Source organism: Pteronotus mesoamericanus, unplaced genomic scaffold (genome assembly GCF_021234165.1).
Source record: "Pteronotus mesoamericanus isolate MK-2021 breed Mesoamerican mustached bat unplaced genomic scaffold, CSHL_Meso_final contig_230, whole genome shotgun sequence".
Lineage (NCBI taxonomy): Eukaryota > Metazoa > Chordata > Mammalia > Chiroptera > Mormoopidae > Pteronotus > Pteronotus mesoamericanus.
This window is the reverse complement of record NW_026555096.1, coordinates 96,108-119,922: the sequence shown is the minus strand read 5'-3', so window position 1 is coordinate 119,922 and position 23,815 is coordinate 96,108. Positions and strand designations below refer to the sequence as shown.

The following is a 23,815-nucleotide window of genomic DNA, read 5'->3' as shown; positions in this document are numbered from 1 at the left end:
CTGCATGGGCACAGGTAATTTACCAATTATCACATAAGAGGATGACCTCCCCGTCTTTTCCACCACGTAATACTCACCAGGTGCAAGAATATTAAGGAGTGAAAAGGGTCTGCAGTACCAGGCTTTGAACTAATGTTAGTGGTACCCTCTCTTGAACAAGCAGGTTTCTAGCACCTTGCTAAAGAAAGTTGTGTGTATGTCTGCTGGGAAGTTGTCAAAAATCTATTCTTGTGGCAAAATAATGGACCACTACTGCAACTGCTCTTAACAACAAGGAATAATTGACAGCCTGGCTAAAGTAGTACTATAAAACCATAGGGCTCTAGATGTGTTAGCTACCCAAAGAGATGGTATTGATGCCCTGTTAGGAGAAAGATGTTGCTTCTATGTCAGCAAATCAGTTAAAGTGATAAAATAGCTTGAGGTTCTGAAACAAAATATTAAAACCTTAGAATTGACAAAACACTATCCTATAAATTGGGATTGGGCAGAGTTATTTAGCTGACTGGCTACAGGAATAAACACCTGGCTTCATTCTATAGTACAGGCTTTAGTCATATTGGTTTTTGTGATTATACATAATTGTGTGTCTTACCAGGTACATCGAATAACTACCAGCCACTATCCAAATAATGCTAGACCACTGAGATCACCTCTACAAAAAAATTTTTATCTGAGAAATATGTGACTTAGTTCTGTTTTTGATGCTCAAGAAACTTCCTTCTCTCCTACATGGGATGTGATATTCCCATGTAATGGGAATCCTAGTAATGGGGGAACAGTGTTGCTTTTTTAATGGTGCTTCCTAGTGATTAAACATTGATGCTTTCTAAGGAAAAATTTCAGTCAAAAGAAGGAAATGTTACCAAAAAAATAGCTAAATAGAGGTACCATTGTTGAAAGAGCAATCTAAAATGGAGCTGAAGGGCCTCTAGGAAGCAAAGCTAACATACCCCCTCCACGTGAAACTAAACTTTTGAAATGAGCTAAAGCACAAATGACGATATCTTTTTTTCCTTTTTAAAGGTTTTATTATTTTCAGAGAGAGGGGAAAGGAAGGAGAAAGAGAGGGAATCATCCATGTGCAGTCACACACCCCTAATGGGGGAGCCAGCTGGCAACCCAGGCATGTGCCCCAACTGAGGATTATACCAGCAACCTTTTGATTTACAGGCTGGCACTCAATCCACTGAGCTACACCAGCTAAGGGCCAAAAAGCTTTATCTTGATACAAGTCCAGGGACTGACTCTGTATCACTGACCTCTATATTAAAAGAAGTACAATTTTCATCTAGTAATAGACATAAGCAATCAACCATGTATAGGACAGTATAAGTCTAGCTAGAGTGTAACCAAGTGGCTAATCGTGTGGTTTCTGGCTCTGATTCTTTACTGATTTTCTAATCCTAAATTACTTATACTCCCCATGTCCCAGTGTTCTCAACTATAACCCAGGGATAATAGTGCCTATTTCATGAAGTTGTGAGAATTAAATTAATTCACATGTATTAAAATATTTAGTAAACACTGAGCACTTCATAAATGTTTGCTATTATTAAAGGGGAGACAAATATATAAATAAATTATAATACGATGCAACACTTCATGATTAATATTTTTACAAATGTATAAAAATCATTGAGGGGGCACTTAAGCTATACTTGGGACAATCAGGGAAGACTTCATTGAGGTGACAGAGGTCAAAAATATTTATTGGACAAATAAAGGGCATAGGAGAAGTGGTAAGATCTATGTTTAAAAAAATTTTTTTGTCAATTATAGTTGACACACAATTTTGTATTAGTTTCAGGTGTACAACATAGTGACGAGACATTTATATACCTTATGAAGTGACCACCACTATAAGCATAGTATCCATGTTACTGTATGTAGTTAATACAGTATTGACTACATTCCCTATGCTGTATATTGCATTCCTGTGACTTATTTCATAACTGGTAATTGGTACTGCTTAATCCCCTTCACCTTTTTCATCCAAACCCCAACCTTATCTCATTCGGCAATCATCAATTTGCTCTTTGCATCTGTGAGCTTGTTTCTATTTTATTTTGTTTGTCCATTTGTTCACATATATTTGTCTTTCTCTCTGACTTATTTCACTTAGCATAGTACCAATAGGTCTATCCATGTTGTTGCAAACGGTAGGATTTCTTTTTTGTTGTTTTTAATGGTTAATACTGTTCGATGCTCACGATATGGCAAATGGCAGGGTTTCTTTCTTTTTTTAATGTCTCAGTAATAGTTTAATGTTCACCATATGGCAGGCAGCATGCCAGATATTGTACAAATATCACCACTTTTACTGCGGAAGAAACCTCAAGGAGGTTAAATTGTTGACCCTGAGGCACACAGGAATGAAAGTTATCGCGATCTTTATTTTTAAAAGTAAGTTGGTCTGTCACTGGAGGGGTCTCAGTAGAGGGAACTTCGAATAAGTGCGATATAGAATAGCCAGATCATTGAGTACTAGTAGAGCGAGGGGGGGGGGGGGGGGGTGGAGTTGAAGATGGATTGTTGGCAGGTATCAGATTATAAAGGATTTTTGCCTGTTATATGGTTAGACTGGATTTAAACCTGATTTGAGTGCAATACCCAGGGAGTAAAGAATTTTAAGTAGGCCCTATACAATGAGTTAAAACCCGGCATGGCACCACAACATGACAATTGCCAGATAGGTCGGTCCTCATTTGCTGAGCGCCTCTGCGCTAACCCCGCAATAAGCAGCGAACTAGCAGCAAGGAACAAGCGTGGCAAAGGGGAGCTCTCCCTCTGCTTACTTCCCCGACGTCTAAAGCCCCAAGTCCGGCTGTTTCACACGAACTCCTTTTGGAACCAGTAACTGATACCCACCAGAGCCCTGCGGCTGAACTGCACGCAGGCGTACGCGTGCCCTTTAGCGCCCCCTGGCGTCGGCAACCCACCCTCCTCTAGCTTCCTCGTCCCTTGCCGGCTACAAACTTTTTGATTCTCCAGGGGCGGCTCTGCATCTTCCTTCCGGAGGGGCTGCAGTGTAGTCACGTGTGGGGCCGGTCACGTGCGGTGCGGTCTAGTCACGTGAAACTTGGTCACGTGTACGGAACACGTTGGTGGGGCTCGGCTTCCGGGATCTGGGGGCCTGGGCTGGTGCGGTCCTCGCGGTGGGTGATTCTGCTGAAGTGCACCACTGGGATGGTGAGGGCGGCAAGCCGCGGTAGGGCCCGGCGGGGCCGAGGGCATTGGCCTACCCGAAGTCAGCCTCTCTTCTTGTTCCTCCCCTGCAGATGAACCGAACGACCCCTGGCCAGGAACGGGCGCCGGTGTCCGAGCCCGTGTGGGAGCGGCCCTGGTCTGTGGAGGAGATCCGCAGGGGCAGCCAGAGCTGGTCGCTGGCAGCGGACGCGGGCGTGAGAGGCTGGCCCCAGGGATTGCACGGGAGGGATGGGTGGGCCGGCTGGGCTGACGCTTGGCCTGAGAGCGGGAGGACTGGAGCCCCGATTCGCCTTTCACCAGGCTCTCCGCTGCCACCTGTCTTCTTAGTAACACATATACCTACTCACCCTCGAAAACTCCACCGTGGCAGTGCCCAGGGCCCACCGAGGGAGAGGGCGGGCCTGTCTGCCTTAGGCCGCAGTGCTTCACCTCCAACTGTGGCCCAGACGCAGGTTTTCCTTACTGAAGCGGGTAAATCGATTTCTCCTGCCCCGCCAGATTGCTGTGGCACTAGTGAGGCGACTCCATGAGGACTCTGGACTAGTGGGGACGTGGATAAGTCAGTATGTGGTTAATCTTGAATGCGGTTCTTCAGGAGGTGGCCCAGGAAGCGCAGAGCTGTGATTCCGAAGTCGCATAAGAATAGGATTTTTTTTCTTAAAGTAGTGATTTGTTATTTTATCCTTTGTATGTGACCCCTGTAGAATGACAACCAAACAGGACTTTAAAAATTCCTCCAGAAATGAAATAGCAAGTGCCCATTGACTACTTGCCACTGTTTTGGTAAGCTTTCTGAATGTTTTTCAATGCCACTTGGCCTTAGTGCTGACAAAACCAGCATCCCTTGTACATTCCAGCATTCATGCACAAGGGTGAAAGGCAATGGGTTTTTTGTTTTGACCAAAAGGATAAATGCATATAACATTGATACTTCTGTACCTTTATTTTTTAAATAGCTACTACAGTTTCTACAGGAATTTTCACAGCAGACTATCTCTAGGACCCATGAAATCAAGAAACAAGTAGATGGACTAATTCGGGAAACTAAAGCCACCGATTGTCGCCTACATAATGTCTTCAATGACTTCCTTATGCTGTCTAATACCCAGTTCATTGAGAATGTAAGTCACTTAGTTACATCAGACTTATAAATAATGCTTTTCCAAGGTGCAAGAGTCATCGTGATATTATGTGATCAATTATTAGTTTCCCCTCTAAATTTTGATGGAAGTGGTGGTTCTTGGTAATTCAAGCTTCTTTCTCTACAGTTAATTCCATTAAAAAATAATAAAGTTTTTAAAAAGTTTTTAAAAAGCCTAATGATAAGATTTTCTCATTCTCGTCTTTCCATCCCTTTTTAGTTTTGAGAGTAGTCAGCAGTTGTGCTGAATTTCGTGGCACTCAAACAAACCTTATTACGGCAATGTTCTGTAACGAGAGCCAAGCACCTGGTCTGGTCTTGTGAGCCACCAACATGTGGCTGCAGTTATTAATTGTTCCATTATGTTCTAATAAATTATATTAAAGGCATGTATCTGTTCACTTATAACATTCTCAATTGACATTCTGTTATGACTGAACCTGCGCTGTAACACCATGTATAATTTTGAATATTTATTGAGTTTCTGTTAAGTGCTAGGTCCTAGGAGTACATAGATAAATTATATAGAGCCTCTCCTTACAGAAGATCACAAGCTTTCATAACAGTGTAATTCCAGAATAGAAAGGAAGCAAGGCTGGAACCCAGTGAATGAAGGGGAGACTATTAAGAAATGAGGGTGGAGAGAAAGCTTAGTTAAACTGATCTATGTTTCTCACAGGGTGACTAACTTCCTGAGTATTAGCATTAATTAGCCTGTGGAAAGAAGATTAACAAAGTAGGTTGTTCCCTAAAATTGTTAGATGTAAAGTAATAAAAAAGATTTTGATAACTGCAAGATTTAAAAAAGCCTATGGTTCTGGATTCTTATAAATATACCAAATACTGTTATACAGGTATCTTATGCAGTATGTTTGTGCATTTTTTTTTATTATGTTTTAGTAGTTCAGGTTGAAATGTCATGACTAGCCTTTTTGGTGGGGGGTGGGGGGTGGGGGGGACTGTATAAGATAAAGATCTTAGAGATCTCTTTGCCAGTAAATTTAAAATATAACAAGTATTCTAGTAAACTCTAGTCATATTCTGGCTGGCTACACAGAATATCCCTGCTTCTTCCTGAGCATCTTTCTCACTGGAAGAACTAGTTTAACAGGACTCTCATCTTTACTGTACTGGCATATGCAGTCCCATCACTCCTTCATCAGGCTGAATTTGGTGTCCTTTTAAATGTATTACACTTGTTTTCATTCTGCTCGATCAGGCACTTAGCTCTTCTCTGCAGTCAGTGTTGCAGCCCTAAACTGAGCAAGAAATAAAGTCGGGAGGTTTCTTTTGTGCCCAAAGAGCCTTTACCATGGTGACACTGGATTGGTACCAGATTGTTACTTGGGTTGGGGGGCAGCCTAAACTTCTTTTTCTGAGTCATAGTCTTCAGGTCTTTCTGCTCTTCAGCTCTTCTTTTTTTGTCCAAATTTTCTTAGATTGTCAGTTTTCTGTGATCTGGGGGGAGGTGGGGGTGTGTGTGTGTGTGTGTGTGAGTGTGTATGTGTGTTGATTTTTTTTTTCTTTTTTTCTTTTTTGGTAATAGTTCTGTGTTTCTTTTCACTTCTCAGATTCCCATTTTCCGTCCATCTGTCTATCCCCTTAGTTCTTTAAGTCTCTTCCCATTTCAGTCTGCAGCCAGAATTACCCTCTTGCTACTGCCAAATTTAACTGCTTCCCAGACCCCTGTAACGTGTGTTGCATGTTCCTTCAATTCGTGGCACAGATGTTGAGAGTGGGGCTAAAACTCTCAAAGTATCTATAGGCTGGCCTTACATTTGGCAGTAATTTGGCTCTTTAGGTATTTTCTTCAAATCCTGACACTGGTACCTATGTATTATAATTCTGTCTTGAGTGATGGTGCCATTTGGTTTCATGGTCTATTAGAAAGATATTGAAAGACAATTAGGTTTCTGAGTTTTAGTAATTAACTTCAGAGGCAGCTACAAGATTGCAAACTGCATTATGGAATTAGTGAAACTGAACAGCAATCAGGAAGGAGTTTGTAGGCAAGAGAAATTAGTACCTTCAGTAAAAAGGCTCCAGAGGGGAACTCTGAAGGAGAAGAAATGCTAATTAACAAAATCTTTCAATGTGTTAACAGAAAGGGACACCTCTTATTCATTAACCTATTAGTTTAGGAATTTTGTTCTGAAACATAAACTGACCTAGTTAATAACTTCTTCAGGAGCATTTCCCAAGGTTATAATTTTACATTTATGGATATGCAGGGAATTTCCCTAACTGAATCAAGCCCCATATTTTTGCTAACTTTTATTCCTTGGGCTCAGCACAAACCTGATATACACGGACTCAGTGAATATTTGAATGAATGAGAGAACACACACATGAAAAGGAACGGGGCTGTGTATAATCTGTTTAGAAATCCCCTGCCCCTGGTCCCCTTACCTGCAATTCCCCATCTTCATCTCTAACCATGTCTCCCCAAGTGAGGAAAAGATCCTTTGAGTGGAGATACTCAAGATATTTTAAAATTCTGGGTATGGCTACCTGATTTGAAAATTGTCAAAAAGCACGTGAACCTGTGAGTGACTAAGGGTGGAGAAAATTAGCGTTGATTTTCTGCCATGTACTGAGTACTTGAAATGCACAGTCCTGGTTACTCTCAAAATTTACCATGGGTTTTATGGATTTCCTGGTTGGTTTCTTAGATGTTATGTTTGACTTTCCAGCTGCAGGCTGTTGATGTCTTTTGAGGTAGTTTTAAATGACAGGCAGGAAAAAAAAGAGTGTTGGTGCTGTTCAGTCTTCAGTGTGAATCTCAGCCTTTTAGGGAAAATGGTCTCATTTAAATTCTGAAGCTTCTATGTCTTAAAGTCTTAATTTTAAAAACTACTTATTTTTTTGTTCTTGTGTTTGAAAATTACTTTCCAATTTTCTGATCTTTATTGAACGTTTAGGAAAAAAGCATATGGAAAAAGAAGAAGCATCTGAAATTTTATCAGCTAGTGTGCCAGGGAGCTGCTCAACATTTTGATATATATATTCCAAATCTATTTCCCATGCAAACATTGGACTTTTAAGTTTTTTCCCCCTTTTTTGTATAAAAGTATCAGATGCTCATTATAGAAGAGATTGACATAGATAAAAAAATACTAGAGTTTTAAAAAATTAACTACAAAAACAATCACGATAATGCTACCATTCCAATTAACCAACCATGGAATATTTTGGCATATTTCTTTCCAGTCTTTCTTTTTTTAACTTTAACCTTTTCTAGATTACTCTGTGTATGTGTATATTTGCAGCCTGAATTTTTCTTAATGTCAGTTTATTATTATATAAGCATTTAAAAAAATTTAACATTATTTATTTTTTGTTTTTGTTTTTATTTTTATTTTTTTAATTTATTTATTTTTGTTCAAATACATTGGTCTCTGCCTTCCCACCACCACTTTCCCCTGCCTGCCTGCCCTATCTCCCTCCCTCACTCCTTCCCCATTGTGGCTTTGTCCATGAGTCCTTGATACACGTTCCTTGACTTGACCCTTCCCTTCTCTTTCCCAACGCACCCCTCCCTCCTTCCCTCCTGACTCTGTTGGTTTCTTTTCTCTTTCAGTATTGCTGGTCATATTTTTCTTGCATCTATGTTTTGTTGGTTAGGTTCTGCTTATAGGTGAGATCATATGGTATTTGTCTTTTGCCCTCTGGCTTATTTTGCTTAGCATAATGCTCTTTAGTTCCATCCATGCTATTGTGAAGTATAGTAGTTCTTTTTTTCTTTCTGCTGTGTAGTATTCCATTGTGTAAATGTACCATAATTTTTGGATCCAGTCATCTACTGATGGGCACTTAGGTTGCTTCCAACACTTGGCTATTGTAAATTGTGCTGCTATGAACATTAGGGTGCATAGGTTCTTTTGAGTTGGCGTTTCGGGATTCTTAGGGTATAGTCCCAGCAGGGGAATCACTGGATCAAAAGGCAGTTCCATTTTTAGCTTTTTGAGGAAATTCCACACTGTTTTCCACAATGGCAGCACCAGTCTGCATTCCCACCAAAAGAGTACTAGGGTTCCCTTTTCTCCACAGCCTCGCCAGCACCCATTGTTGATCTGTTTATGATGGCCATTCTGACCGGTGTGAGGTGGTATGTCATTGTGGTTAAAATTTGCATTTCTTTGATGGCTAGTGATGCTGAGCATCCTCTGAAATATCTCTGGGCCCTCTGTATCTCTTCCTTGGAAAAGTGTCTGCCCAGATCCCTTGCCCATTTTTTAACTGGATCGGTTTTCTTCTTGGAGTGGAGTCATGTGAGTTCTCTATATATTTTGGAGATCAAACCTCTACCTAATATAGCATTAGCAAACATATTTTCCCATAGGGTTGGCGCCCTTTTCATTTTGCTGATGTTTTCTTTAGCCGAGCAGAAGCTTCTTATATTGATGAGGTCCCACTTGTTTATTCTTTCTTTTATGTCCCTTGCTTTAGGGAACATATCAGTGAAAATAATGCTGCGTGGGATGTCTGAGAGTTTCCTGCCTGTGTTCTCCTCTAGGACTTTTGTGGTGTTACGACTTATATTTAAGTCTTTTATCCATCTTGAGTTTATTTTTGAGTATGGTGTCAGCTGATGATCAAATTTCAATTTTTTTGTGTATAGCTGGTCAGGTCTCCCAACACCATTTGTTGAAGAGGCTATTTTTACTCCACTTTATGCTTCTTCCCCCTTTGTCAAATATTAATTGACCATATAGACATAGGCTAATTTCTGGGCTTTCTATACTGTTCCATTGGTCTATGTGTCTGTCCTCGTGCCAGTATCAGATTGTTTTGATTATAGTAGCTTTGTAATACAGTTTGATGTCTGGTATTGTGATCCCTCCTGGTTTGTTTTTCTTTCTCAAAATTGCTGTGGCTATTCAGGGTCATTTATGGTTCCATATAAATATTTCAGATGTCTGTTCTATGTCTGTGAAATCCGTCATTGGTATTTTAATAGGGATTGCATTGAATCTATAAATTACTTTGGGTAGTATGGACATTCTGATGATATTAATTCTTCCAATCCATGAGCATGGTATATGCTTCCATTTATTTGTGTCTTCCTTAATTTCTTTCTTCAATGTTGTATAGTTTTCTGCATAGAGGTCTTTTACCTCCTTGATTAAATTTATTCTTAGGTACTTTATTTTTCTTGTTGCTATAGGAAATGGTATTTTTTTCCCCTGATTTCTTCATCTACTTCATTGCTGGTGTACCAAAATGCCTTTGATTTCTGAATATTGAATTTGTATCCTGCTATTTTGCCAAATTCACTTAATAGATTGAGTAAATTTTTGGTGGCATCTACAGGGTTTTCTGTGTATACTGTCATGTCATCTCCAAACAATGATAGTTTTATTTCTTCCTTTACAATTTTGATGCCTTTTATTTCTTTTTCTTGTGTGACCACTGTGGCTGGGACTTCCAGTACTATGTTGAATAGAAGTGGTAAGAGCGGACATCCTTGTCTTGTTCCCGATCTTAGTGGGAAAGCTTTTAGTTTTTGCTTGTTGAGTATGATGTTGGCTGTAGGTTTTTCATATATGACCTTTATTACATTGAGGCATGCCCCTTTCATTCCCATTTTGCTGAGTGTTTTGATCATAAGTTGGTGCTATATCTTATCGAATGCTTTTTCTGCATCTATCAAGATAATCATGTGGTTTTTGTCTTTTCTTTTGTTTATGTGATGTATTACATTTATTGGTCTGTGTATACTGAACCATCCTTGCATCCCTGCAATGAATCCCACTTGATCATGGTGGATAATCTTTATTAATTAAGCATTTAATGCCTCTGTAAGGCTTATGTGAACTTAACTATTTTTCTTATTCTGCTAAATGGCTAAATCATAATATACTTAAAAATCTTTCCAAACCAAAACTTTTAGTGAAGTATTTCGTATGCCTAGAAGAACAGATAATAACCACAGATACTAATGATATGCATCATCCTGCTTTACAGATTTTGATATTTTGCTATATTTGCTTCAAAGACACCAACTCCCCATTGTTTTCCTTAACTCTAAACATTTTAGGTGAGGGTTCCTTTGTATCTCTGCCTTTCTCTCCTTACCTGGGGAGTATATATTTGTGAATGTGTATAAATGCATATGTGTAGTATGAGGTATGGATCTAATTTTTTCCCCCCAAGTTGACCTTTATTGGATAGTTATTTTCCTGACTGACTTATGTATAGGAATGCGTGTGTGTGCATATGTGTTTATGTGAATGTAAAATCATGCTTACATGTAATTCTCAACTCTGACTTTTATTATGTTAATCTGCTGTGTGCCAGTATCACACTCTTAAATACCATAAGTTTCTAATAAATCTTAATAGGGTAAGATTTACCCGATGGCTTCTTTTTATTCTAAATTGGCATGGTTATCCTTGGCTTTTTACTTTCCTGTGTGAATCTGAGAATTATCTTGATAGGTAACAGAAAATTCTGTTAGCATTTTGACTGCAAGTGCATAGAATTACAAATTGGTGTTTGTGATTTTCCACTGTAAATTGGGATGCCATGAGCATCTTATTGTTTGCATTTATGATTATTTTTCATGGACCTAAGTTTCAAGAAGTAGAATTCTTGGGTCAGAAAATATGGACATTCAAAAATAACACTGTCTTATCAGATTGACAGATATTTTTAAAAGGTGGATAAAACTGCTGGCAAAGATTTGGGAAATGGACCTCTTGAATACATTGTTTGTTGGTGGTAGTGTGTGATACCACAGATTTGTGGATAGTAGTCAGGAAGGAGCTATAAGACTAAAAAACAATTTTGTCTTTGGACTTGTCAATTCTATTTTGGAAAGCCTATAGAAATAAAGGGCCAGGTTCTAATATATATATGTGTATGTGTTTACAGCAGTGTGTTTACAAGAGCAAAAACTGTAAATTTCCATAATGTTTACCAGTAGGGTACTGTCAGATTAATTATGGTTAAGTTCATACCATAGAATATTATGCAGATATTAAGAAGATTGAGTCATATCTATATGCATTGACCAGAAAGTAGCTTATGAGAACATTAAGGGAAAAAGTGGGGCAGAGACCTGTGGAATTTTTTTAAAGCAGGAAGCGTGGGAGAACTCTGAATATGTGCAGATGTCCGTATATATTTGTGTGAGAGCTATAGGAAATTTAGAGGAATACATACCAAGTTTAAACTGGTTATTCCAAGGGTTGATTGGAGATAGGGAAGGAAATATTTTAAAATTTATCTCTTCTGTATATATTTATGTGCATTTTTAAATTTTAATTGAGATACAATTCACATTCCATAAAATTCACCCTTTTTAAAAGTGTGCAAGTGAGCGAGTTTTAGTATGGTCACTAACTTTTTTAACCATTACCAGTATCTAATTTCAGAACATTTTTATCATCCCACTGTTTATAACAAGCATTTTTTACCTTGGGAGTTTATAAAACAATAAGTACTTTAACAATAATGCAATAACAAAGGAAATCACCATGAGTTGCTGGAGTGATAGCTCTCTTTGGAAAAGAGAGGCCTGCAGTGTCCATGCTCATGGGTCAGCAGAATGCCTGGCCTGCTGGCCAATTATTGGTGAGCATGGCGTATCTATTTTCATATAAATATAATAGGATAATAAAAATTTACCAACCATTTGAAGCAACAGAATGAAAATAACTTTTACCTTTACCATTTCTAGTGCATAAAATGTTAAAACCCTTGTTACCAAGTGGGTAGTTCTACCAGTTGATGTTCTCTGCAGCCTCACATTTAAGTTACCTGTATCATTGCCCTGTCAATATTAAGTATTGGGTTAAACAAAAAGGTGTGAAGACCGGTATGTTATGGTTTTTGTGACTCTTTGGTCAACAATGAGATTGAACTTTTTTCATGTCTCCTAGTCAATTGTGTCTTTGTTTTTTAAAACTTAGTCCTTGGTGAACTGACTACTGATCTTTGTTTTTTGGTCCCTGATTAGTAGCCTTAGCCATTTGTTAAATAATTATTTCTTCCTTGTCTTTATTGTATATTGAATTCATCCTTTTTTAAAAAATTGTATACTGAATTCTTTCATTGTGATTTATTCCAAATGATGTTTTGACCATTTAAAAATGAACTTGCTTTCATTTAGCGCGTATATGATGAAGAGGTGGAGGAGCCAGTTCTCAAGGCTGAGGCAGAAAAAGCAGAACAGGTACTTGCATTATATCTCTCTTCTGTTGAGTTCCTGACTTAGAGATGAAAAGTGGTGGAGATTTGTGATGTGGCTGGTAGGGGATGGATACTGGGGAAATGGGGAAGACTGCTCCTGTCAGGCAGCCCAGCAATTAAACTCTTTTACTTCTGAAATTTAGTGTATTAAGAAATACATAGTAAAGTTTCTGCATTCTGGCTTAAGGATAGAGCCCAGGTCAGCAGAGATTTTCTGTAAAGGGCCAGTCAGTAAATGTTTTAGGTTTTGCTGGCCTCATTGGGCTGTCTCTTCTTTGCCTTTTTTCTTTTATTCATTTTCCTTTTTCCCCTTCCCTTTAAAAACATAAAAAGCATTTTTACATCGAGGGTTGTACAGAAACAGGTCAGAGGCTGGGCTGTAGTTAGTAAGTTTTCTGAAGACTGTTTAACTTACCCTTTCATGACTCCTTTGCTTCTTATTCCTACCAATTAAAAGTGACAGTAAGATGAATGCTGGATAGTCCACACATTCTGGAGTTCCTTCTTAGTGCTGCAGGATGTGTTAGAGGATGCAGACTGTGAAGTGAATGTTAATGACTCTGGAAAGATTGCAAGGAGCTGTTGATGTGTAGAGACTGACCTCAGAAGGTTGCAGTCTTAGTTGGGGTGACAGGATATTACAGCATGAGCTCCGTGGCTGCTGGCTGTTGTGGAGGTTCAGGTGTGAAAGGGCTCAGCAGGGTAAGATGGCAGAGAAAAGTTTCAAGCATGTTAATTGGCTAAGGAAAGAAAGTCCAGATTTTAAGGCCGTTTTAGTAAGAAGGAGTACCCTAAGCGAAGGTTCTAAGTTAGGAGATGTACCTACTATTTTATGAAGAAGAAGGTTAAGGAGGGAGACGTGGAAGCTGAAGGGCTTCATCAGTCTGAGCAACTGAGGGGCAGCAGTCCCTATCTTTTTCCCCTCTGTGGCTTCCTGTATTATTCTTCCTGGGTTCTCACATCACAGACCAAAGGCTAGATAAAGGCTCTTGACTCTCTAGCAGAAGTTGTATCCTTTTCCTCTCACTGAGGAAAGCAAAATGGAATGTGACTGAGTTTATTATGGGAGTAGCTTTGATTTAGCTCTAACTTATTTAGAAAATATAAATCATTTGAAAAAGTTGGTGCTTTATCAGTAACTATTACTTGTAATATATTAAACTGTTAGACTAGGAGGGGATGTTAGAAACGAGCTACAGTTCTCCCTATTCCCGGCCTTTTTTAAAAATATTACTATCTTTAATAGTACTCAGGGGTTTGCTAACTGTTCATGTGCAATAGTATCTAGTTATACCAAGAGAAGGTTCAACTTCAAAAGGACGGTATCTAATGAACTATTTTGTAAAAGCCACTATATATTTATTTCACAAACATTTTCACACACTTAGTACAATGTTACCTATTTAGAAGCAAGCATACCAGATGCAACCGAAACAAAAAAGCTGAGTTAGAAATACTTCCATATTTGAGATAAAAGTGTGAAATTCTTGTAGGATTTTCCCTTTTGGTCCTCAAAACAACACAGTATGGTTTAGTTCTTTCTATAATTATGTATCACTTCCTAGAATATTTGTGAAGAAGGAGATTGATACATTTTTTCCAATATTTCTTAAAATTGATGACAGAATTGAATATATGAGGGATTGTCACTGAGAGCTGCTATTGTAGGAAATGGAGACCTGTGGACTATTTTTAATATATTGGTGATTTAATACAGATTTCTGGGGTGGTTGGGAAAGGTTGTTCTTGAGGTGATGAACAGAATAGTTTAGAGATGAAACTGACCCTTTCTTGGTTTGAAGCAAATTTATAAAATTGCTCTAATTGTCCAGTTATTATTTTTAACTGTAATTAAAAAATGACACCTCTGGCTGGAGTATTTTCTTCTAGATTTTTACTGCTAAAATTGTCCAAATACCTATTAATTAAACAAAGATAGTGGGATACAGTTATGGTGAAGCTAGAACTCCAGGCCCTTTATTCCTCTTGTAGCAGGGAAGTGAAGTGCCATTTGAGGGCTTGCCATTCATTTTTACTGTACTTTTACCTAAGTTGTCTATCTATCTAGGTGAACTGTCACACAATAGTCTTGTTTTCATAGGTGATGAATCTGGAGCTCTGGGACTTTTACTTTGATCCATGTCCTAAAAGTGATAAACTTGGGATTTAAACTTACTCCAAAGTCTGTGTTAAGGCATTCATCAGAGTCTGCATTTTTAATTAGAGCATAAGTCTAATTAAATTAGGGAGGAGGTATGGACAAACAGGTCAAACACATGACATAAAGGGAATCGAGGACTCCTTCACACTGCACCAGAGCAAAAGAGAAAGCTACAAGAGAGCACATAAAGCGCAGGCTAGATGGAAAAAAACCAGAATGACAGCTATGCAAATATCTATAGTCACCATAACTATATGGAGCATGAGTCTAGGCTTTAGAGAACATTCACAGTGTTTTATTATGGTGGTATCAATATACTGAAGATCCATGCTGAACAGTATTTTTTTGTAGGAGAAGACCCGGGAACAGAAAGAAGTAGATCTGATTCCTAAAGTTCAGGAGGCCGTGAACTATGGCTTACAAGTATTGGACAGTGCATTTGAACAACTAGATATAAAAGCAGGAAACTCAGACTCCGAGGAAGATGATGCTAATGAGCGGGTGGAACTGATCCTGGAACCAAAGGTAATAGACTTGCAATTCAAATATTTATTGTTACACCTGTTGTGTTTTGGATACTTTATTTGGGCACATAATTACTAAGACATGGACTTTATTTCTAGCAAGTGAACATGTCACTTAGCATTCTCAAATTGACTCCATCAGAAAATCTTGCTTTTGCATGAGCATTGATTGAATACCTACTAGGTCAATGGCTGCATGCCAAGTTAAGGAAGTGCAAAGTTTCAGGGCATGGTTCCTACTCTCAAAATGCTTGTTACAGCATTACCACACAGTGGGGAGAGAGGAGACATTTGTGAGAGTCACCATCATAAGTACCCTGAGAGAAAATTGACTTCTAAGCTGAGGAAATTAGGGAAAAGATGAATTTTGAATTGAGTCTCAAAGATGAGAATGCTCACGAAAGGTTGAGATTGTTAGGAACCTGGGATTCTGTAGCTTGTGTGCTGCAGGAGACTGGAGAAGTGTTGAAAGATATTTGGGTTCTTTTCAGGTTTTGGCTATTATGAAAAATGCTGCCATGCATGTGCATGAACGGACCATTAGTCTAATAGGTATTCATTGCTTTACTATTACGTTCTCTCAAATTGGCAAAGGAGACAATTGGGGCAACAACAGAATCACTTCCAGTCCTTGTAACACTCAAGTGCCCTACAAGTTGAAACATGCCACAAAAACAAACTCTTGTAGTCATTCATTTAGCTGTACATTTCTTTTTCAGTTTGAGCTCGCGGGTGTCATACCAAGTTGGGACTGATACTTTAGCACTGTTAACACTTGCTGGCTTGCTTTTTTACTGTAGAGATTTAGAAGTTAGCAATGGAACCTGGGAAATGTATTCCCGGGGCCACATTTATTAATTCCAAGTCACACACCACTTTCTCTGTTACAGGGGGCCTGGGGAAGGCCTTCTAAATCAGCAGACAGCTCCATTATCATTTTCTTTTCTTTGCAATAAACTGGTTGCTGTTGTATTTTTGCTGTTGTATCGTTTTCTGTTGAAACTTTTCTCTTGTTGTGTGAAGCATCAGAGTGATTCTCCCTTGTCCCCCGGGATTTTTTCATAGGGAAGAGATATGGCCAAAAATCATACCTCTCAGAGTGCAAGTCAGCTTTTCCTCCAGCAGTGGAGATGGGACGTTGTCCTAGAGGTGGAGTGCTTTCTTGTCCTTAAGTTTTTAATGTGTGTGATGAATGGGTCTCCAACATGTATTATCATGTTCACTCTCTCCTTCATAGCATTCTGATGTTTTATCATCTCGTCTTATTTTACTGACTTCACTTTTCTAAATTATATAATGTGAACCTCTAAGGGATATTATTGTTCTCTTTTTTGTGTTTTTTTTTCTCCCTGATATCAGTCTGTTCTGGCTTTCTGCTTCTTCTTCATTCAGTGTTGGAAGATTATACTTTTCTAGAAATTTGTCCATTTCATTGAGGTTTTCAAATTTCTTGGCATATAATTGTTCATAGTAATTTCTTACAATCCTTTGAATTTCTGTGGTATCAGTTGTTATTTCTCCTCTTTCACTTCTGATACTATGTATTTGGGTCCTTTCCCTTTTTTTCTTGATGCGTCTGCTTAATGCCTTGTCGATTTTTTTTATCTTCAAAGAACCAGCTCTTGGATTGGTTGATCCTTTGAATTGTTCTTTTCGTCTCTATGTCATTCAATTCTGCTCTAATCTTGATTATTTCCTTCCTTCTACCTGCTCTGGGCTATGTTTGTTGTTGTTTCTCCAGTTCTTGAAGTTGTAGGGTTAGGTCATTTATTTGAAATATTTCTATCTTTTTTAGGTAGGCCCGTATTGCTATGAACTTCCCTCTCAGGACTGCCTTTGCTGTGTCCCATATGTTTTGGACTGTTCTATGTTCATTTTCATTTGTTTCCAGGAATTTTTTATTTCTTTTCTTATCTCATTATTGACCCATTCATTGTTTAATAGTGTGCTGTTCAGTCTCCATGAGTTTGAAAGTTTTTGAGGTTTCTCCTTGAGGTTGGTTTCCAGTTTCAAGCCCTGTGGTCTTAGAAAATGCTTGGTATTATTTCAGTTTTCCTGAATTTGCTGTGGCTTGCTTTGTGTCCTGTCATGTGGTCTATCTTTGAAAAAGTTCCATGGGCATTTGAAAAGAATGTGTATTTTTCTTCTTTGGGATATAAGGTTTTATATATGTCAGTTCAGTCCATTTGATTCAGTGCATCATTCAGCTCCACAATATCCTTGTTGATGTTTTGTTTGGAAGATGTGTCCATTTTTGACAGCGGTGTGTTAAAATCCCCTACTATCAGTGTGTTGCTGTCTCTATCTTTCTTGAAGTCGTCCAAGATTTTCCTTATAAATTTGGGTGCTCCTATGTTGGGTGCATATAAGTTTACAATGTTTATGTCTTCTTGATGGATTCTTCCTTTGAGTATTATAAAGTGTCCCTCTGGGTCTCTTTTTATGGCCTTTGTTTTGAAATCTATTTTGTCTGGTATAAGTATTGCTACCCCTGCTTTCTTTTCTTGTCCATTTGCTTGGAATATTTTTTCCAAGCAATATTTTACTTTCAATCTGTGTAGGTCCTTTGTTCTGAGGTGGGTCTTCATGTAGACAGCATATGTGTGACTCATGTTTTCTTATCCATTCAGCTATCTTGTGTCTTTTGATTGGGACATTTAGTCCACTTACATTTAGAGTTATTATTGATAGAAACTTACTCATTTTTTCCATTGGTGCCTGTGTTTTCTCTTTCTCACTCTTTTTCTTCGTCTTCTTAAACCAGTCCCTTTAGTATATCTTGTAGTGCTAGTTTGGTGGAGATGTATTCTTTTAGTCTTCTTTTCTCAGGGAACCTCCTTATTTCCCCTTCTATTTTAATTGAGAGCCTTGCTGGGTAGAGCAGCCTTGGCTGTAGGTCCTTGCTTTTCATTACTTGGAACCTTTGCTTTTCATGACTTGGACTATTTCTTGGCATTCCCTTCTGGCTTGCAGTGTTTCTGCTGAGAAGTCAGCTGCTAGCCATATTGGGCTCCCTTTTATGTTGCTTCCTGTTTCTCCCTTGCTGCCTTTAGGATTCTCTGTTTGTCTTTAATAGTTGCCGTTTTAATGATGATGTGTCTTGGACTGGGCCTCCTTGGGTTCCTCTTGAATGGGGCCTCTGTGCTTCCTGGACTTGTGAGACTGTCTTTCCTCAAATTGGGGAAGTTTTCCATCATTACTTTTTCAAAGAGGTTCTCTGTCCCTTGCTCCTCTTCTTCTCCTTCTGATATCCCTGTTATGCAGGTATTATTACTTTTCAGGTTGTCCTGCATTCCTCTAAATGCGTCTTCATTCTTTTTTAGTCTTTTTTCCATTTCTTGCTGTTTCTGGGAGCTTTTTTCTACCTTGTCCTCCAGCTCGCTGATTTGGCCCTCTACTTCATCTACCCTGCTTTTGATTCCTTCTACTGTGTTCTTCAATTCAGAAATGGTATTCTTCATTTCCTTTTGTCTCTTATTAGTTTCTGTATCCTTCTCCAGGTTGATGTGGTTTGCAGTAAGTTTCTTATAGTTTCCCTGTGGTTTCTCATAGTTCTCTTTGAGCTCGCTGAGCACATTGAACTTCCTTATAACCCTTTTTTTGAATTCTGTCTCTGATAAGTTACTTGCCTCTATTTCATTTAGTTCTCTCTGTGGGGATTCCTTTTTCCCCTTATTTGGTGGGGGGGGGGGTGTTTCTTTTCCATCCCATTATTTATGAGAGTCCTTTCTTTTTTTCTTTTTCTTTTCTTTTGGTTCTGCCTCAGTTGATCAGTCTTAATTTCCTGACTTCGTGGATTAAACTTCTATGGTAGTAGTCCGGTCTTTTATTTATTTATTTATTTTTTCTTTTCTTTCTGAGTTCGCCTCTGATGATGACAGTTGTTGACCCTGTCTGACATTAGGCCGTCTGTTTGAGACTTCCAGGAATCTACTGTCTGTGTTTGTCTCCTGCAATTGTTAATCTAGTCACTATGCCCTCAGCTGTCAGGCTTAGGCACCACAGAGTGGGGCAGTGCCTCCTGAGGGCAGGGCTATCGTGTCCTTATTACTTACAGGCTGCTGCCACTCAGGGGAGTGGTCTGCCTGAGCAAGATTGAGACCATGGAATAGGGAAGGAATCAGTACCGGGATCCCCCCTGGCTATTCCCTTAGTTCTCTCCCCAACGCCTCTGACTCCAGTCTTTCCTGAGGAGTCTCTAGGCAGCTCTGTGTCCCCTTTTGCCAGGGGTCTACTATCTCCACAGGCAGCTCTGTACTCCGCACCAAGGCCTGCATGCAACTCCTGGCCTGGCCAGTGTGTTCTGAGGGCAGGGCTATTATTTCCTTTTCCTCTGATGCCTCTTTGGGGTGTGGCCTGCCCGCGCAAAATGGAGACTGCAGAATGGGGAAGGGGTCAGTACTGGGAACCCGTTGGCTGCTCCCTCAGTTCTTTCCCCAACATCTCTGTCTCTAGTCTCTCATCAAGAGTCTCTAGGCATCTCTGTGTCCCCTTTGGCCAGGGATCTACTATCTCTGCTGGCCGCACTGCACTCAGCACCCAGGCCTGCACGTCCTGTGCAGAGTGCCCTGAGGGCAGGAGTATGGTTTCCTTTCCTGCTGCTGCCTCTCTGGGGTGTGGCCTTGCCTTAGCAAGATGGAGACTGTGGAATGGGGAAGGAGTCTGCTCCAGGAACCTCTGGCTACTCCGTCAGTTCTCTCCCAATGCCTCTGTCTCTAGTCTCTCATCAAGAGTCTCTAGGCAGCTCTGTGCCCACTTTGGCCAGGGATCTACTATCTCTGCTGGCCAGGTCCTCCTCCTTTTGAACATGTTGCTATGCAGTTGTGCCCCTTTCCCTGTTTGATTACTGCTGGTAAATGTTTTGTAGCCTTTTGCCACTTTTGTTAATATAGCTAGGCACTTGTGTGATTCATCTTCATTTTGCCACCTTTCCCTAGGACTTGACTTTTTTTAAATCAGTGTTTTGTTTTGCTTTTTTTTGGACTTTTAATCCTGTTGTGTTCCTTACTCTCTACTTTTATTGTTTAAGTATTTTGGGAGTAGTCAGATGAAACAAGATATCAAATGGGGAACTTAATTTTATTTTTCAACCTAAATATTTAATGGCTTGTTTTCTAACATTTTTTTACAGGATCTATACATTGATCGTCCTTTACCTTATTTAATTGGGTCAAAGCTGTTCATGGAGCAAGAAGATGTAGGTCTTGGAGAGCTATCCAGTGAAGGTACACTTTGCACCAAATACTTTATTACTTTTAATATCTATATCTTTTTATTTTAAAATATTATAATTTCAAACTTCACATTAATGTTGTAAGAATAGTACCAAGAACTCCCATATGCCCTTCACCCAGGTTTACCAGTTGTTAACCTTTACCATATTTGTTTTATCTTTTTCTCTCTATATACACATATTTTTTTCCTAAACATATTTGATAGACATCAAACAGAGGTTTTGTTCCATCATTCTTAAATACTCTGTATTTTCTAAGAACAAGGACATTCTCTTACATTGCTAAACTAAAATTATCAAAGGCAGGAAATTTTACTCAATGTAATACTATTAACTAATCCTCAGTCATAGTCATATTTTGCCAGTCATTCCAATGAGGTTCTTTACAAACTCATTTCTTTCCTCTGATCCAGGATCCAGTCTAGGGTCACTCACTGCATTTAGTTGTCAAAAAAAAGCTTTCTTTGCCTTTTACAACCATGACATCTTTGAAGAGTACAGGCCAATTTTTTTCTTTGTAATTAATAAATTTTTTTTGTAATAAGTATCTTGTGGGGAGATACTTTGAGGGTATATAAATATTTCATTCCTTGCTATAGTGCGGATACTTTTAATTCCAGTTAATGATATAGGTAGTTTTATCAAAATTTTTGAGATGCTGATACATGGTGGTTTATGATTTTGAGAAGAAACTTAAGCACATTTTCTTACGAGTGTTGGTGATAACCATTATCTTTGTTTTAAATAGAAGGTTCAGTAGGCAGCGAATGTGGTAGCATTGCGGACAGCGAAGAAGAAAATGAAGAGGAGGTAAGGCCTGCGTAGTGTGTCCGGGTCATGAATGGCAGGAAACTTAGGGTGCATTTAGCAGGCTAAGGAAATACATGTTTGTGAATTAGCAGTCTGTTTTCATAAATTCTTGAAGAGTGATAGAAGTCATTTCCTGAAGTTTTTCTCTTGGGATTGGATTTCCGTATTGTTTTGTGATCAAAAACAAGGAAAACTGCTTTAATTTCTTTTACCATTTTCCTCGCTTCCACCTCCCCTCTTCTTACCATTATATTTTGAGGGGGACAGCTTAGATATTTTGGTGGGATCTCTTCCTGAGATACAATCTGTGAGTAAGTTCTGTCTTTGAATAATTTTAGGAAAAATGTACCCAGATTTGAAACTTTTCTTATAAAACCTTCTAGACAAGAAGAATACTTAAAGCATACACTTTTGTTTTACTTTTGTTGTTGCCACTAGTATCTTCATACCCAGAGTGTAATCTGACTCCTTGCTCTAGGAACTTGGGGTCTGTGGACCTTGACTGCTGTTATATCTGGCTTTCTTCCTTTAAAGGGAAATATTCATTATTGCAAAGGGTAGAGACATTTGAGTGTGGATTTCTAAAAGGAGATAGGATTGTGTGCATATACTTCTCTCTTCTCCTCTTCTCCCATTGTCTTCCCCTGCTATCCTTCAGCCAGCCCTCCAAACAAAACAACTAACAGTAGGAAATAAGCTTTCTTTAAATAACCTTGCTATAACTGATGGTCATTAGCTGAATCCTTTGCTTTTAGCCATCAATGTAAATCTTTATATAATTGCTGGTGGCAAATACTGATTTCCCTTCTTGGGTCTGATGAAGTAGTTACCCTATTTAAAAGGGAATATAAAGAGTGGAGTCCAAAGATAAAATAACAAACCAACACTGGATAATTTAGTTAATTAAATGTATAAATCTTACATCAAATTCAGTAGTCAGAGATACCTGAACAAATTGTTAAAGATGTTTTAATTAACCACAAAATATTACACGTTAATTGGAACAGCGCTTGGTGATATTGTCAACTATCCACCTTTTCTATACCTTGATACTTCAGATGACCAGTAATCAGTACAAAGACCATGTGTTAATGAGCCCCAAAGACGTAGACCCAAAATTATTGCTGTGCTTCTGAGTAAAACCTCTATTAACAACAAATCCTTTTTCCCCTAAAGGAATCAGATGAAGATTTTGCCAATCATAGTGACAATGATCAAAATCAGGTAAGGCTTGTGTATTAAAGTGGTTTTATTTTTAAATCTTAATCGAGGCATAGCATATATACTAAATAGATAGTAAAATTACTTTTGAACAACTTACTTGAAAATAAGGATTTATTCATATTTACAACTAATTTTCCTTCAAGCATTTCATGTTTTTAAGCTAACTACTGCCTTGTATATATTTTTTAAAATTTTACTTTATGTTTTATGTTAATTTTTCTTAGGGAAAAAAGTAAAAAACAAAATTGGGAATAGAACCTCTAAAAGAAAGTTCAGTTACCCAAACTGAATCCCTCTTTCCTGCTTTAAAATTTAAGACACTATAGCAGTAAAATTAACACTGAAAAGATGAAAATCTTCTAATCATAATGTTTTAGTATCATTGTTTTAATTTTGGGGTATCCTTCTAAGAATATATTCTTTTTGTAATATATACATAATTTATTTTCTGCTATTTTATATTAATGTTTCTTTGTCCTTCTCATTTTAAGTAGTTTTTGTAATTTGCTTTGTAAACATCTATGTTTTTAAGCACAGGTTTATCATATGATGCTGTCATAGTCTTTAAATGTATATGGAAAATAGTTTATTTTCAGTACTTCATTTTTGAGATAATGATGTATTCATTATTTTCATACATAAAAATCCTTTGCTTATGTGAATTGTTTCATTAGGCATAAGTGGTAGAGCATTAAAGTAAAGGCTCTTTATGCACATTCTAGATTACAGATCCTGCATAACAATTTTTCTGCAATCTCATCAGCACTGGGATTATGATTTTTGCTACCGTAATATATGTATAGTCGTATATAGAGATTGTCCCAATTTGTATTTGTTTCCTAATTGGGAAATATTTTTTCATAAAAATTTTCAACTGTCAAATGAAGGATTTAGTACTTTCTGGTTAGGACTAAAATTTTCCCAGTTGAATTTGCAAATGTGGCTCGTCTCTATAATTTTAATGATCAAGCTACATTTTTTCCTGTGGAATTTATTATTAAGATCTGTAAATTCAGTTTTTCAAACAATATAGTATAGTGATTAAAAGCATTGGCTTACCATTTGTTTGTACTGTTAGAGATTGACTGGTTTTGTGTACCATAGCTAACCTCAAGAGTTCTAAAAATTTTAGCATGGGGCCTGGCACGGTTTCAGCCCTCCAATCTTCATCTTCTCACACTCCAGAAGTAACTGGTGTTACAATCTGTGAGTGTACTTATCCAAATGTTTTCCTTTGTTTTCACTAGTATATCTGTGCCTGTGGAGATAGTGTAGGGGCAAGGCGGGTGCATAGTATCATACTGAGTTTATCATTC

The 23,815-nt window shown here is 38.3% G+C and overlaps 1 protein-coding gene across 10 annotated transcripts in view; it reads left to right on the top strand.

Moving 5' to 3' along the window:
* Positions 1-3,100: 3,100 nt before the first annotated feature.
* WASHC2A (WASH complex subunit 2A) overlaps positions 3,101-23,815 on the top strand; it is an 87,671-nt gene continuing 66,956 nt past the window's right edge. For 8 of the 10 annotated variants that reach the window (XM_054572346.1, XM_054572344.1, XM_054572345.1 and 5 more), the window contains exons 1-8: positions 3,101-3,192; positions 3,282-3,404; positions 4,167-4,331; positions 12,468-12,530; positions 15,060-15,233; positions 20,364-20,457; positions 21,214-21,275; positions 22,452-22,499. In XM_054572346.1, coding sequence (XP_054428321.1) covers positions 3,190-3,192; positions 3,282-3,404; positions 4,167-4,331; positions 12,468-12,530; positions 15,060-15,233; positions 20,364-20,457; positions 21,214-21,275; positions 22,452-22,499 — 732 coding nt within the window. In that variant the 5' untranslated portion in view covers positions 3,101-3,189. Of the gene's footprint in view, positions 3,193-3,281; positions 3,405-3,914; positions 3,994-4,166; positions 4,332-12,467; positions 12,531-15,059; positions 15,234-20,363; positions 20,458-21,213; positions 21,276-22,451; positions 22,500-23,815 lie in introns of those variants that run through there. The other 2 variants (XM_054572340.1, XM_054572348.1) reach the window with 2 other exon arrangements.